This window comes from Cryptomeria japonica, chromosome 8, assembly GCF_030272615.1.
Source record: "Cryptomeria japonica chromosome 8, Sugi_1.0, whole genome shotgun sequence".
Lineage (NCBI taxonomy): Eukaryota > Viridiplantae > Streptophyta > Pinopsida > Cupressales > Cupressaceae > Cryptomeria > Cryptomeria japonica.
This window is the reverse complement of record NC_081412.1, coordinates 373,371,357-373,388,723: the sequence shown is the minus strand read 5'-3', so window position 1 is coordinate 373,388,723 and position 17,367 is coordinate 373,371,357. Positions and strand designations below refer to the sequence as shown.

General features: G+C 37.2%; 1 protein-coding gene across 2 annotated transcripts in view; it reads left to right on the top strand.

Moving 5' to 3' along the window:
- LOC131062648 (phospholipid-transporting ATPase 2) overlaps positions 1-17,367 on the top strand; it is a 183,553-nt gene that overhangs the window by 84,547 nt on the left and 81,639 nt on the right. The window contains exons 9-14 of one of the 2 annotated variants that reach the window (XM_059209548.1): positions 7,597-7,694; positions 7,841-7,983; positions 8,629-8,725; positions 8,839-8,948; positions 9,198-9,362; positions 12,149-12,421. In XM_059209548.1, the coding sequence (XP_059065531.1) occupies positions 7,597-7,694; positions 7,841-7,983; positions 8,629-8,725; positions 8,839-8,948; positions 9,198-9,362; positions 12,149-12,421 (886 nt within the window). The remainder of the gene's footprint in view (positions 1-7,596; positions 7,695-7,840; positions 7,984-8,628; positions 8,726-8,838; positions 8,949-9,197; positions 9,363-12,148; positions 12,422-17,367) is intronic. The other variant, XM_057996354.2, reaches the window with a different exon arrangement.

Here is a 17,367-nt window from a genome sequence, read left to right as displayed (position 1 = left end):
AAGAATTCCGGGGTATACTTCCGTATTAGGAACATTTTTAGGAATAAGAGATATTCCTGTTTTTAGTGTAGATACCGAGTTTCTGAAGAAATAGACTATACTTAGTCAAATTTGGGCATCAGAGTGGAGGCTTTTGCACAGGGTTTGAATACTTTTGACTCAGAATTGTTGAGATTTACTTAAAACTTCCCTATGGATTCTCCTTCACTCAGCCTTCCTGGGCAGGCACATCTTAGGCTCACTCACCTTCTCACCAAGACCATGATGCAGAACTCCGACTCAAAAACTGACAACGACCAAAAGGGCAAAAGGGGGTTCCCTATCGAGGACAATGTGTGTATGTAAGGCACAACATGAGGCTTTAAAGCTCTTCGAAGAAATGCCTCACAGAGATGTGGTTCCATGGGAGGTTTCCACATTTCTCATGTTGTCACGTTGCCAAAAATTATTACTGATCTTGATTTGTCAGGAATTAGGACTTCTTCTAATTTTGGAACTGGTTGCTTTTCCAAACTTAGACTGACTTAAGTAGCTTGGGCAGAAGAAAAAAACTACGTCAAGGTTTAAGCATCAATGGAGCAATAATGAAATGTGAATTTCTGTGTCTACCCCTGAGTGCAAAGAAGCTTACAAGTTATGTGGGAAGTAAAGGATTTATAGCAGGAATGGCCAGCTTTTTCAATTAGCAATCAGAGGAGGGCAGCAATGGCACCATCTTCTACGGCAACAAATGTGTATTCTTCAGATGTTTTGAAACAATGAATTTGTGCTCAGCATGTTATAAGCTTCTCATGAAGAACCAGAACAGTGCCAAGGCTGAAAAAATAAAATATTCAAACAATAACTTAATATTAATTAATTTAATTAAATAACAATAAAACAATAACTTAATATTAATTAATTTAATTAAATAACAATAAAATAATAAAATATTATTATAAGGTCACTTCACTAAATAAAGTTCTCCAGTCGGTCTCATCTTCTAGATGTTTCCTTGAGGGCTTTATATGGAGTTCCTATTGTTGTGGCAAATGCATTGTTGAACATTTTGTCATTGATGTCATTGGTTTACTCTGTGCAATAGAGTTTTTGGTTGAAACTTGAGCTGCCTGGTTGACTACTTGAGGTGCTTGACCTGCTTGAGGTGCTTGGTTGCCTGCCTGTTTGAGCTGTGTGCCTGCTTGTCTCTTGTCAACAGCCAAATCAGATTTTACGCCATGTCATGAGTTGAATATTCTACTTGCCTTGTCAGCTTTGAATAGTCAAAAGGATCAAGTTTTAGTGGAATCGTATCTTATTTTTTCTGAATGGCTTCAAAATTAATTTTTTTGGTTTGGGAATATTTTCGAACATGGTATAGGTTAAAATGGTGAAGATTTATTTTTGGGTGTTGTGTAAGAAGTTGTGGGAGAAATTCGTGGCACCTTGGCATATGGTAAATGGTTTTAAGATCATGGTGCCTTCGTGGCATATGGAAATAAAGTGCCTTAGAAAAAGGGAAAAGGTGCAGTCATGAAAATTTACTGAACCGTTTTTTTGAAGTTGTGCTGGGCAATATGTGGTGAGCCCGATTTTTTTTAAAAAGAGGAAGTAATAAATGGAGTCCATTTTTTTGGAATGCGTCGGTTTTTGGCATATTCAATGTCTCCTGTAGATGATCGATTTTAAAAAGGGAGCTGCCATTTTTGAGTATCCTTAATATGGCTGGCATTAAAAAAATGTAGAATTGCTGTTTTTTAAAGATTGCGATTTCTCTGCAATACGTTTTTTTCTTAAGAAGAGGATGAGGCTGCGTCTTTTTGAATAGAAAGGAGATTTGAAAAATATGTTCATGCTTTTTGGGTGTAAAAAAAAGAGGAACAAGGATGATCGTATTTTATTGATGAAGTTTTTCTTAAAGGGAGAAAGGGGGGCGTATTGAAGAAAAGAAATGACTATCTTCTTACTCCTAGCTGACTGAGCAAAAAGTTGAAACAGTGCTATCATGGGCTGTAAGTTGAGTGTGTTCTACTGGTTGTGAGGTGCGTAAGGTGGTAAAGCTTTTGAAGTTTTGGTTGAGTGAGGTTAGAAAGATAAAAAAATCCTATGAAAGCTTTTGGGTGTGCATCGAGCTACAGAACATTTTCTATGATGTCCTTAATTTTTCTTGTGGAGTGCTGATTGCTTATACAGTTTTGAAAGTTGGTTTTTGTGGTATGTTAAGGAAAACTGATATATTGATATTGAGCGGTGACAGTATATTGTGGGTGTGAAATGGATGCTGGGAATTACTGAGGCAAATTGCTATCATTAAAAATCATAATCCGTTCACAGGAGGAGTTTTTAAGTTATGAGATGCCATTCTTATCAAATGTCACTGCGAAGTTGTTACTTTATTTTTGAACTTCTATATGAGCTGGTTTTAGTCAGAGGTTGGTGCCAATGTAATCAGAGTAGGTGCTCTGTTAAGTTTGTTTTTCATTGAGTTGGTGTTTACCTTTTGTCAACTGGGTTGGTGACCATTCTTTTTGAAAGATTCAGTTGAACTATGGTGTTAAGTTTGTTTTTCAGTGAGTTGGTGCTCACCTTTTGTCAACTGGGTTGGTGCCCATTCTTTTTGAAAGATTCAGTTGAACTGTGGTTTTTTACCTGAAAGGGTTTTCCACGTGATGAATTTTGGTGTCTCTGTCTTCATGCTTTATTTTCTTCTAATTTTCTGTTTTAAAGAGTGGAATTTAATTAAAGTTTTCTAATACTGATTCAACACCCCCTCCCCCCATTTGGAGATAAAAACCTTTAGGAATTGATAGAAGGGTTGGACAAAAACCTTACTCTTCCTAGGAGTGGATTCGCAACGTTGTTCATAGGTGGGTCAAATTTGCAGAAAAAAAAGTATTCACAGGTCCGAGATATTTCGGAAAATAAGGATTATTCTATTCTGAAGATTATATTGGTGTAATGTTTGATTGATTCCAACTTCATATTGGGCTTCATTCCTAAAGTCTTGGCGTGAGAAAAATATACAATGCCGATTCAATAAAGTGAGTCTTTGGTATTGGAAGTTTAATAAACTTGATTCCTTATTTCTGTTTACTGGGAGCTTACTCGGAAATTGGTTATTATATTAATCTGCTGAATAAATGAAAGGGATTTGATGTTTTAAAGGATCGAAATATTCATTTTGAGACTATTGTTGTGGCTTTCCAAATATCAAGAGCTTCATTGCTTGAGGCGACTCTTCCATAGTTTGGCCCATATTAAGATGGGGAGAATTGTTTCTGAAGTTAATGATGTCAGCCGCTTATTTATGTATTGTTTATATTGACTTTAGTGGAATAATGTCATAATGTGGGATCGGTAATTCTGTATAGTCATCAGCTTTAATTATTTGACCGCAGCTTCCGAATTGGATCAATTATTTGACAGATTGAATAATATGAACCTGAGCCATTAATATTGGTGAGATGGGCTTTAGAAGAGTTGGCGGAATTAATTAATATGAACCATAATATGTGTATCGGCATTTATAAACCTTGGGAGGTAATCTGGAGTGTTTCCTTCATTTGTGCCGGGTCATATTTGTGAAACAAAGAATATTATCACCAAAGGATTATTGTGATGGGAACTGCTTATATGAGCTGGGCCTATATCAGAGACAGAGCTGATTATGTCTGAAGTGTCGGTTGATTTTCCTTTCTGAAGTGAGTATTCCATTAGGGCCTGGAAATTACTGTACTAAGCATAGCTGCAGTAGAAAGGGTGAGAATATAAATGAAAAATCTATTAATGTTATCTCTGTTTATTAATATCAGCGACTTCAAACACTGAATATTAATAGAACGTATTCTGGTGCTATCTTCTAAAAAGGTCAGGTCTTGTTGTTCTGAATATTCTGTTCTGTACTCATTTATTTAATTCTGTTCTCTGTATGCATTGAATATTATTGCCGAAGTTCCCTAATTGTATTAAGCAAACAAACAAATCGAAGATCATGACCTAGACACACTTGAACAGCTAGTCTGAAACTCTAAGCTGTAAAATTTGAGAGTGAAATTTGAAGAAGATATTGTGAGGGATATTTCACTTCTGCATTGCTAGGTGAATATAGGTATGCTTTTGCATTGCTAGGTGAATATTCTATTCAAGTGATCTCATCATCAGGACACCACTGCCAAAGGGGTTACAAGATTAGTACTTGTGAATGATGTGATCATGCAGCAAATTCTGGAGTTGATTCAAAAGGGTCACCTTTGTCTTACTAATTAACCTTGTGGAAACCCATTTGTATTCTCTGGAAAGAAAGATGGTATATGGAGAATTGACATTGATTATATTGCCTTGAATAAGATCACTAAAGAGGATAGGTACCTGATCCCTCATGTTTACACTTTTCTAGACTAGTGCCAAGGGGCAAAATCTTTCACAAAAGTGGTATCATTAGGTACCTATTTAGCTAGTTGATGTAGATTGCTTTCAAGTACAAGAAGGATTTGTTTGAGTGGTTGATTATTTATCTCTCCTCAACAAAGGTATTGGTAAAGACAATATTTAGATTTGTGCTGACCAGTGCACCTGTCAATTTCATGAGACTTAATTGTTATTTATCTATGTCCTTGATAAAGTGGTTGGTAAAAACAATCAAAGAGGAGTAATGCAGAAATGGATTCCTCCCAAAAGTGGAATTCTATAACTAAATTTTGATGGAGTTTCTCATTAGATCACATACATGTTTGGAAAGGGAGGGGATTTTTGGGAATTGTAATAATGAGGTGGTAGTGGCATACTATGAGGCAGCAATAGTTACTACTAATAATGTCGTGGAGCCTAAATTTCTATTGATAGAATTACGGTTAGCTATAAAGAAACATTGTTAGAAGTTCTGTGTAAAAGGAGATCGTCTCAAGTTATATAAAATTGTTTTGAAGGGAGATTGTAAGCATTGGTTTTCTACATAAAATTGTTGAAGATTGTAAACACCTGAGCAAGTTGTTCAAATGGATAGAATTCTGCCATGTGATAAGAAAAGACAATAGGATGGCAGAATATTTCGAAAATTCAGGAGCCACCTTGCCTAATCAATTGGTTGATACGGATTGGGGGGTTCTCCCAATCCTGCTTGTTAATCCCATTGAATTGATGTTCATAAAGAATAGAACTTTGAGATTTATGGTGGGGAATGTTTTTGTTTGCTTTCATTTTAAGGAGTTATTGGATTTAGGACAGTTGTTCCTTATGCATATAGGGCACTTTATCTTCCTTTGTGATCTTAAGGGCTTGACATTTCAATGGGAAGTTGTTAGAAGAGTGGTTGAATCCTAAATCTGAAGAAACCTCACCAAGTATCACAAAATCACTTCTTTATCTTTGCCCCCTTGCTTTGCTTGTTTCTTTATCATTGCTGAATGGAAATGGTGTTTGGGTGTGCAATTTGTGTTGGATAAAATTGGAAAGTATTAGGTTGACTTTTTTTGGTGCAGAGTTTCAAATGTTTTCCTTTTTTCTCTGTCAGATGAATATTAGAATTTTTTCTTTAGGCTTGATTTCTTTTTGAAACTTTATAGTATTTGGAGAGTTAGTGTTTTTATGCCTACTGTTTTCCTTTGTTTTATTGTTCATTTTGGCAAAACCAGCTTAAAAAGAGTTACCTTGAGGACTTTCGCAACCTCTGCCACCACCTTGTGAGTCTTGCTGATGCTGCCCATCAGACCATGAACGTGCTTCATAAGGCAATTGAAAAAACTCTCCACTTGAATTCCAATCCCATCTATACGTATTTCTTCTCTCAATAGACTGATTGATGTCTAGCAAAAGCTTCAACATAGCATCCCTTTTACCTGTACATGAAGCCTTGTCCATACTTGTTGCCAAATCCCAAATGTGCAATAGCTAGGAGTACAGATTTGGGTTCGATATGTCTTTCCCTCGGCACTTTGTGAAATTATCAATCATGTCCTCACCTCCTACCTACTCCTTCCTCCTAACACTGAAACTGTTCTTCCCTTTTTCTTCTATGCTTCATCATATGCCTTTCATATTGCTGGATGAGAAGGCCATTGGAAAAAGGGCTAAAAGACAGAATTGAAGTACCCAACAGAAGCCCTTTTGAGTCAGAGTCCTCATACTCTCCTCCCACATACTAAAAATCATAAAACCAAATCAGCACTTTGCTCCATTATTTCAGAAACCCAATGAGTAATGATTATAAAAAAGCCACCGAGGCTGACAACAGACAATTCCATAAATGCTAGCATCCCTTCCTGAGTGGGATTGTTCAACCCAAAAATCTGATGGGGGGACCGGGAGAAATATCTGTGACCCTTCCACAACTTCGTATAAATTTGCCACTTGTCTCACCTATTGGAGTATAACCCTTAGGAGGCTCTGGCACAGTAAATGTGTTGGGTCATGATTACTTGGGATTAATTGTGAGTTTTTTGAATTTTATGCTACTATGGGTCAATCTTTACTATTTGGAATATGTCCACCAATCTTTTGTTGGGTTGGTGGAGGACTTGAAGCTTCAAAGGCCGATGGATGAATTCTTTTTCAATGATGAGAGAACAAGGGTGATAGCTGATCAATCCATTGCTTTTTGGAAAAATCCTCTTGTGGAGGACATCAGAGGTGACAAGTTGCTTAAGTGTGCCAGTGTGAATCTTGGCAGAGCACATATGGGCAACTAAATGGGTAACTAGTCCAATTTTAATGTAGTGTTGTACACCATGAACGTTTGGGTTAGTCTATGGCCTTGAATTCGATGAAGGTGGTTCACTTAATGGAGGTGTAGATACTGTTGTTTGGGGCTAGTAATAATTTGGCTATTCATTAGGATCTGGAGTATTTGGAATTTGGCGTTATTCATATGATGGAGAAAAATTAGGATTTGCAACAAGTCCAAGCCAGAGAGACAGTGGTGCAGAGTAGGAAAATTTATGTCTTTTTTGAGCTGTAGAGCAAGAAAATTGATGCCATATGTGAGTGTGTAGGTCCATATGTGAATTTGTAGGTCAGTATCTTAAGGCTTTGGAGAGATGGCTTATTCCGAGAAGAGATTTTGAAGAACGGCTAGATAAGCAGCCTCGTTCAATCCCAATGTCAGGTGATGAAGAGGAGGGTGTTCAGTGAAGCGGTTTCTGTACTAGTTATGATAGCTGCTGGCTTATAGATCTTGTAATACTTTATCTGATACTTTGAACTTGCCTAATGGTACTTAGATGTTTTCTTTTGGGCTTGTAATTGTGTTTTGTTTATATTCTCATGCTTCCATTCTTTATTTTGTGCTCTGTAGTTTGTATTTTTCTACTTTCATAGCCTAGGGTCTTTTTGCTCTGGTTCTAAGTGGTTATATTTTAACTGATTAACCTTCTATAGTCTATTATTTCTTTATCAGTTTTATTGTCCCTCTTATATACACGAATAGGTTTAATATATATAAAATCTGCAATAGCATTCTATATTACGCTTAACATAAATGCAGTTATTCTCAGGCGTACAGCTTTACAGATTTGTTTCTCAGTTTTTTCATTTTTGTAATCTACTGTTTTCTTTGTTGTATGCTGTTTTGCTTTCCATATCATTGAAATGACTAGCCTTAAGTTCAGTTGAAATATGTCACAGGTATCCCTTGATTTGGTGAAGAGTTTATATGCAAAGTTTATTGATTGGGACATGCAAATGTATGATGAAAATAGTAATACTCCAGCACATGCAGCAAAGTAAGTAAATCTGTTTGTGTGCATAGAAAGTTCAAATATCAAATTTTCTTTGGGTGACCAATAAAAATAGTGTTGTACATGCATTTCAACGTACTATATTGTTTTTGATATTGCATTGATAACTGATTCACAATTGCTGATTACAGTACAGGAATAAATGAAGACTTGGGCCAGGTGGAGTATATTTTAACAGATAAAACAGGAACGCTTACTGAAAATATGATGGTTTTTAGGAGATGCTGCATCAATGGCATAGGCTATGGAAATGAAAGTGGTGATGCTCTAAAAGGTGGTAGTTTCAGAGATTTTATTAGTAATGTACACTTGTAATACTTTAATACTCATTGGATAATTGTCACCCAATTTGATATAATATATCTAACAGACATGCAAAGCACATTTAAGAACATCAGACATAAGCAATTCAGTTTTTGCCCATCCATAACTCCAAAACTTCAGACTTGGCTTTGGCTTGGGAATGCAAATTGTTAAGATTTAACTTTTTTCAACTCGATAATAAAAATTGCCATAACTTTGATATGCAGAATAACATGGAAAATGTGAAAAAAATATTTTTGGGTAAAAACTGTGATAGAAAATTTTGAGTGGTCTAAAATAGCCACAATAAAAAATTCCTGACACAGTTTGTGTTAATTATTGCATCTCATTTATTAAGTTTACTTCGTTAATACGTTTATCCTTGGTAATCAATAAGGACACGTTTCATCTTTGATTGAAGGCAATCATTTGTCAGTTCTGCCTCAGCAATCCTTGATTGATGTTAATTAGGTGCCAGCTTTGGCACAGAAGCAATTTTCAAAAGAACCTTTTTTTCCATAATCTGAATACATGCATTGCTCAAAAAATTATTGTAAAATACTTTGGAATCTTGGATATATGTATTCTGTTTAAATTATTGTTGTTTCCCTTGCAGACTCTGAATTGGCTCAAGCTGTTGTAAACAAGGTGCCTGATGTTGTGAAATTTCTGACAGTTATGGCAATTTGCAATACAGTTGTCCCTCATAGAAGGTATTTTTTACTTAGAGAAAGTTATTTGTAGTCAACTATTTATGGTTTATTTTGTTTTCAGGTTCAGATTTCTGGTGCTAATTTAGAAGCTAAGAGTGTTAGTTAATTTGCAGTGCTAATGGTACAGTGAGCTATAAATCACAGTCCCAGGATGAGGATGCCCTAGTCAATGCAGCTGCTCGTCTACATATGGTCCTTCTCAAGAAAACAGGAAATTTGCTTGGTATTATTTTCCCTTATAGACCCAATTATTGTAGTCCAAGAGTTTATTTTGTGGACTTACATGGTATATGTTTTAGCTAGTGTGAATGCTTTTATCCCTTTTTTTTTAAGCTTGTGACTTTGGGGAACTAGTATTATAAATTTGAAAGCCAGTATAAGACTATATGGCTGAGAGTTTTCAAAGAACAAATTTTCATGAGTGTTCTGTGTTCCTGATATCATTTTTTGTAACATTACATATGCCTTGCAGATGTCAGTTTTAATGGTTTGATATTGCAATATGAGATTCTGGATGTATTGGAGTTCACTTCTGATAGGAAGCGCATGTCCGTGATTGTTAGAGATTGCCAGAGTAGAAAGATAATGATTTTATCTAAAGGTGCAGATGAAGCAATCTTTCCGTGTATTTCAAGTGGTAAGATCAGTGGATTGTAATAGGTTCATACTCAGCTGTAACATGGATCATTTTTGTATGACTTAATGTCAAAAAGGTTTCTTTGAGGGAAATAAGTGCACGCTTTGTCCAAGGGCTGATTTATCTGTGCATAAGTAATTACTAGTGTTTAGAGTCATAGATTAATGAAGATCTATTTCTTAGGAAAATATGTCAATTGTGAAGTCTTGAATTCTTTTGAGTTCTTCCATGAATTTTTCTTGATTATTCTAAATTTAAAAAGATTTTTAAAATCGTGTTATTTCCAGTCCATGAAGATATGCACAGATAAATCAGATAATTTCCTCACTTTCTCTATTTTCAAGTCTGATTCTTGTTCCCTTCCCTCCTAGATTCTAGAACCCTTCCCCTTAATCTATTTAGTCTTCTCAATTTGCTGCTATTCTCTCATTTCTGCTCTCTAAATATTTCTCCTGATGATGGATCATGAAGTATGATCTGAAACATTGTAAAGAAAAAATTGCACACAGTTTAATCCAAAAAATTATCAAACATATATAAAAAGACTGGACATTGAACATTCTCCCCCCTTCCAGTTTTCTGCAGCTAATGCCAATTTGTATTTTGAATGTGATGAATGACTAACAGAATGATGGGTGACAATTCAAAACAAGGCAGTGTGTTTGAGTAGAGATTATTGTAAGTTCTATAGTTTTTAATAAGCAAAATAAGAAAATTTCTTTTATTATATGGAGGTAAATTACAGAATTGCAGAACACAGAAGAGTTGTGTGTAGGGGAATTTGCTAAGATCACGCAACTACAAAACTTTAGAAATGAGAGTTTGACAACAGAGTCCTGATGGACTTGAGCTTCTTTAATATTTAATGCTTCTTTTTACTAGCCTAATAAACTGTCAGACTGACATTTTTACAACAAAATAATTTTTTTTTCTTTCAGGCAACAGATCTAGATTTATTTCAATTTAAGATTCTGGCCCTTCATAACCTCCAAGAATTGATTAAACCACAAAAAGCTAAGCTGCAGCTATCATTGGGAGTCTAAACTTGGTTCATCATGATTCCAATGGCTAAGCTGCAGCTATCAGCTTTGTACTTCACTTTATAGACCCATTTGTAGCCAATGGGTTTCTTCCTTGGTGGAAGATCTAATAGAATTCAAGTGTTATTCTTCAGAAGACTATGATTTTCCTTCATAGCCTCTTCCCGTTCAGGTTTACCTTTTACCTTTGAATAATGTGGGGCTCATAAACACTCTGAATGTTAGCCATAAGAGCAAAATTGACTATGTTCTTCTTGCTCTTGCCTCCACAAGATATACCCTCAACCATAGATGAACTACTTGCCGAAAACTCGGCAAGTAGTAAAAAACTAGCTAGTTTTTACTACTTAAACTCATGCCAAAAACTCGCCGAGTCCGTATCAAAAACTCGGCCGCCAGCGTTTTAGTGCAAAAAACGGCAGAAAAAGGTTTTATTTCATCATTTTTTGTGTTCTATTTTGCTGAGAGGGGGATAAAAACTCTTCCAAACACTTGAATACTGATTTCCATCGAATTGAAGTGGATTTGAGGCGGAATTGAAGTGGATTTGAGGTGGTTTTTGAAGAAAAATCAGATTCCCAGGTAGGTTCTTCTGATTTTCTAAAACATTTTATTTATTTTTTGTTGCATCTAGATAAATAGAAAATCATTTCTAAGTAGTCAAAAATGTTTTTGAGTGATTGGAACAAGATTTAACACTTTTTTACAAGTTTTGTTGAATTTTTCACTATTTTTTTTTTAAGAATCTCTAGTTTTTCATAAAAAAAAAAACCCTAATAGTTTTTTTTTATTTTTTTCAACTTTGAATGATGTCTAAATTTTTTAAAACTAATTTAGATAGTTTGCTAAATTGTTAAACTAAAATATTAACTTTGTCTTTCTCTTTGTATGTGTAGGTTAACAGTTAACCATTAATTGAGTATGGCAAATTTAGGGTATAATTGGTCATTAGAACCATGCCCATCTGGATATGTAGGCACTTGTCCTAAAGGTGCTAGAGATAGGGCTTGGAAGTATGCCTATGAAGGATCGGACCCTGGGTCGGTGATTTGCATTAAATGTGAAAAAGTAATTCATGGAGGCATAAACCGCCTCAAATACCACCTTGCAGGCATCACAAAGCATGATGCTAGAGTATGTCTTGGGGCCATTGAAGAAATAAATAGAGATATTAATGCCTTACTTTCAGCTGGGGAATAGAAGAAATTGCAAAGGGAGAGGGCAAAACTAGCCATGAGAGCAGCCATAGCTGAATCTCAAGGTGCTTCAATTGACATTGAAGAAGAAGAAGAAGCACTTTAGGGCATAGTGGGCTCTCATCGTGGCCCACGTATCCGCAAACCCAACACCACCTCGGCCACCACTTCTGCTTCCTCTAGTAGAGTACTTGCTGCATCACCATCAGGGACATAGTCTATAGGTAGTTATTTTGTGTCCAAGAAGACACCTAGAGCACAACCATCATTAGAGGCCACTAGATGGAATAGGGAGGCACATGAGAAAACAAACATTGCATGTGCTGATTTTTGGTACTTCAACAACATCCCATTCAATGTGGCAGACAGTCCTTATTGGCTAAATTTGGTGACCGCAATGATAGTTTCAAGATAAAGGTACTAGGCCCCTTCTCGTTGGGATTTGGGTGGGAGGTTAGTAAATAGTCCACTTGATTTCATTTTTAATTGTTTTTCTTGTTTATTAAATCAAAATTGTGTACTAAGACCTAATTTCACTTTTTTCTTGTAGGTTACTCACAAATGGAGGACCAAAGAAATGAATGGAGAAAATATGGCTGCACCATTCTTTCCGATGGGTGGACAGAGGGCAAAAACCACACCATTATTAATTTTTTGGTTGCTTGCAGGGACAATGTGGTGTTCTTGAAATCAGTTGATGCCTCCAATAAGGTGAAAAATGCAGAAACATTGGTTGGAATGTTGGAGCACATTGCTATGGAGGTGGGAGTAGAGAATGTGGTGCAAATAATCACATATAATGCAACAACATATGTGGTAGCAGGTAGAATCCTTTTGAATTATCACCTTTAGCAATAACTTCTTCTTTTGGAGTAATCTCACTTGCAGTAAGCTTTTCTTTTACAACTGGTGTATCGTGTACTTTCTTCTTGTTGTCTCTTTTAAGCAGCATTTTTCCTTGCTGGTAGAATCCTCCAAGATAGGCACCCCACTCTTTTTTGGACACCTTGTGCAGCACATGTCCTTGACCTTCTTTTGGAGGACATAGGAAAACTTGATTGGGTGACTCCAATTGTGGAAGATGCAAGGAGGATCACGAAATATATTTACAATTACCCTTGGGTTCTACATTTGATGAGAGAGCACACCCAAGAGAGAGATTTGGTGCGAGCTGGTGTCACAAGGTTTGCAACAATTTTCTTGACGTTGCAAAGCATTCTTGCTGCATTGGCTTCTTTGAAACAAATGTTTGTGAGTCAAGCATGGCTAGACTCACCTTATTCAAAGAAGGTTGAAGGAGAGGGTGTCGCATGCATAGTCTTTGACAACCATTTTGCACAAAAGGCTGCAAAGATTGTGATGGTAACTTCAAAACTTGAATTTTTAATTATTCTTGATTCAAGTCTCTCATTATTAATTTGTAATTTCATTAATTAATTTTTTTGTAATTTGTGTTTTTCAATTGTAGGTGTTAGATTCCTTGGTTAGAGTTCTCTATTTGGCAGATGGGGATAAAACCCCAATGGGGTATATATTAATGAGGCCATGGATAGGGCCAAGGAGTTTATCAAAAATTACTACAAGGGGGATAACTCAAATTTGATCCCATTTGGGAAATTATTGATAAGAGGTGGAACAATCAGCTCCACCAACCCATTCATGTAGCGGGGTACTTCCTCAACCCTCGTTTTAAGTTCGGGGGTTCTTACTCAGATCCTAATGGAGAGGTCATGGAGGGCCTCACTACATGCATTCAGAGGATGATACCTAAGGTTGAGGTGAGAGACCTCGTTGTGGCCGAACTCCAAAATTATGAGGAAGCAAGGGGTAAGCTATTCTCTTCAGAGCTGGCCAGGAGAGGAAGAACCACTCATTCCCCAGGTATAACATTTGCCATTTGGATTTTGGGGTCTAAAGTGATTGATAAATTATGTTTTCGCTTTTCTCTTGGCTTTCTAACTTTTCAATTTTTTTTTATTTTGCAGATGCTTGGTGGTAAAGTTGGGGTGGAAATACCCCAAATCTCAAAAAATTTGCCCTCAAAATCTTATGTTAGCATTGTTGTTCATCTAGTTGTGAGCGCAATTGGAGCTTGTTTGAAGCCATCCACATGAAGAAGAGGAGCAAGTTAGCGCAAAAACGCCACAATGACCTTGTCTTTGTGCAATATAATCTTTGGTTGCGCATAAGGAACGTAGAGGAAGCACCAACTGGTCCAATTGACTTGGATGATATAGATCCTTACAGTGATTGGACATCACAGGAGAAGCCTCCATTGTTTACAGAGGATGACATCCTTGATTTGGAGAGGCAGGCTATGGAGGAGGGGGGTGGATTTGGTTTCACACTGGATGACATTGAGGAGGATGAGGAGTCATTGCCAATGCTAGGAGCAGGTATTGACATAGGTTCATCGAGGATGGAGGACGAGCCACAGCCTGAGCCAAACATACCGAGCGAGGAGGCACAATCACGCCCACAACAAACTTCTAGGACTAGACCCTCTAGTTCTACCTCTCCCCTAGTTTTTACTAGAGCTGGGAAGAGGAATATATAATTGTAATGATGTATTTACTTTTAGTTTTACAAAAGCTATTTACTATTTTGCTTCCAGCCATCAGCGTTCTGCATGAGGATGCGATTTTGTACCCACTTTGCATTTAAACATATCTAGACTCAGCTTGTTTCTTTTGTGTTCTCATTGATTGACTCATTGGATGCATCTTCTCATTGAAGTTTGCAAAAAAAAGCATTTCTAATTAAATTTAAGCAATTTTTTAAGTTGCCTAGTACTGGCCGAGTTTTTTGCCGAGTACTGGCCAAGTTTTTCTCGAGTGTTTTTTAGGCCTTGGTGAGTAGTTCAACTATGCCCTCAACAAGCTCATCATCACGGACATCACCAATAAGCTTTTCCCGCCACTTAGGACAAAGAGTAGAACCATCTACTTCCAATTCAGGTGTATCAACATGACTTGGGCTGCTTGGAATAAAATAAATTGGATGCTGATCTAGGTTTTCCTAAGGTAACTTTGGTGGAACAATGTTATGCCTAGGAGATTCCACAACTTTAGGTTCGAAATCATTTGAATCCCTCCCTTTATGTGGAGCTAATGGAAGCCTAACACCTATAACGTTTGTCTACAAAGGCTGATCTTCAAGACGTTAGATGGGAGAAGAGAGCAAAAAAGGCCCGCCTTTTTCATCAAAAACCACATCTCTACTATATGTGAGACAATTAGTGTTTACTTCAATTAGCTGATAGGCCTTATGATTGTCACTATAGCCTGTAAGCATCAACTTCTCACTTTGGGAATCCAGTTTTGTTCTTTTTGCATCTGGAATCCAAACATAAGTTGTTGAACCAAAAACTTTGAGGTGGCTAATTTTTGGTTTCCTCCTAGACCAAGCTTCCTCGAGAGTCATCTTCTTAATGACATGCGTGGGAGATCGATTTAGAAGGTATATTTCCTCAACCCAAAAATTCTTTAGGCACATTCTTGTTTTCTAGCATACACCAAGTCATCTTTGTTATGGTTCGGCTCCTTTGCTCAACAACACCATTTTGCTGAGGGGTGTAGGGTGTGGTAAGTTGACGCTTGATGTCGTGTTTAGCACAAAAGTTCGTGAATTCTATGGGATAGACTTCACCTCCATTATTTGACCTAAGAGATATGATTTGATGTCCAAACTCTTTCCACTAATTCCTAAATTCATTAAACACATTTGATATTGCTTTGAGAAAAAACACCCACATTTTTCTACTAAAATCATTGACAAGTAGAAGAAAATACCTAGCACCAATGACCAATGCCGTATTCATTGGTCCATAAATATCTGCATGGACCAGCTGCAATACATTGGATGCTCTCCAAGCTTGTCCATCAGAGAATGGAGTTCGATGCTGCTTCCCTACTTGGCAAGCTTTGCACACACCATGTGTCTGCTGATGAATCTCAGGTAAGCCTTCTACCAGATTCTCCCGAGCCAACTGAGAGAGATATGATAGGTTGAGATGTCCATATTGTTGATGCCAAAGAGTGCTTATGGAAGAACTCTTTGCAGCCATTGCCATCTCCTGAGACTCTCCAATATCAACCAGCTTGTATAATCCATGATCTTAGAGGCCAACTACAATTGTATTCTTGGACTCCTTATCAACAATGTGGTACTTGTGTGCACTGAAGACGACATTCAACTTCAGACAATGTCATATTATCTGACTAACAAAAAGAAGACTGAGCTCCATGCTCGAAACATAGTATAAGTCGAGAAATGTGAGATTTCTCCCACTAGATGTAATTTGAATTTTGCCATTGTTGACAATTGTATACTCTTAATCTCCTCCAAATTTCACAGAATGGGAGCGAGCCTTGTACTTCGTGAACCAATCTCTTCTATGTGTAAAGTGGCGAGAAGCTCTAGAATTAATGCACTAGGTAGATGATTTGACATGGTCCACTGGTCTTTTGGCCATAAATGCATAAAAAGAAGACTCTTGCTGAGTATGCTCTGCAACGTGGGCCTTTTGCTGAGACCCTCCCTAGTTGGAGTTCTCATCAGACAACCGTTTTTTGCATTGTTTCTTCATGTGGCCAAGCTTACCATAATAATGACATGTGATAACTTTTTTGGAGCTTTCCGTAGGTTTGCTTTGTCCTTTTGGCTGAAAGGACTTGCCTTTGCCTTTCTTTTTATCGTTGGCTTTGGTAGTAAATGCATGTTCTTCATTGGATGATTCGTTGCTACTCCCAAACTCTTGCTTCCATCTATCCTACTGTAGAAGCTTGTTGCATAGGCCATCAAACTTTAGGTCAACATTTGTGGATGTAATGTTGAGCATTTCAATGAAGTTTTCGTAGGATCGTGGTGAGCTTTTTAGCATTATAACCACCATATCCTCTTCTTCCATCTTGTGACCAGTAGCCTCCAGTTGATTGCAAATATCCTTAATCTTTGTAAGATGCTCTTGTAGAGGCATCTTATCATCCATCATGATTGAAAACAACATATTCTTTAGAAAGAATGCTTTGCCGTTGTCCGACGTTTCATGGAGATCCTTCAGATGTGTCCAAATCTCTACAACTGTCTTGCCACACAACACTTGTGGAAGCATGTCCTCGGTGACTGACAACTTAATGAGCATAATTGCTTCCTGATTGCGCTCATCAAACTTATCTTGGTCTTTTCCTGCCACCAAAGGACATGCAATTTTACCAAAAACAATCTGGTCTAGACACCGTATTCAAATATTGTGAGCATGCGTTGTTTCGACGTGTTGTAGTTCTTTTCGTTGAAGCCTTGATTGCTTTCCAACATGATGTTGGTGATCGACGCCATCCGTCCCCATTATGGGAGCTTATGATCCTTCCACATTTAAAGTCCAAGGATACCGTCACATACATCCCATCATCATCTTTATCGATAATGGATCTACAAACAACTTTATAAACTCCTCTCTCCTATGAACACAAGAGATCCACTTATGAACAAAGAGGATTTCCCATAGCCTTGGCAAATGGATCAAGTGTGAAGTGCCACACCATAGCACCAAGGCTAGAAGTCACCATCAGGGACTACAAGCCATGTGACGATTTTCATGTGTCCATTCACCCAAGATTTCAGATCTGTGATCTTTAAATTCAGGGTTAATGGAGAAGAAGTCAAATTAAGAGGGATACAAGAATAGGTTCCACACAAGATAACAACAAGAGCAGGTCATGAAGAAGTAAGGAAAAGAAAAAGGGAAATGCCCAACTTTCCTCAACACCA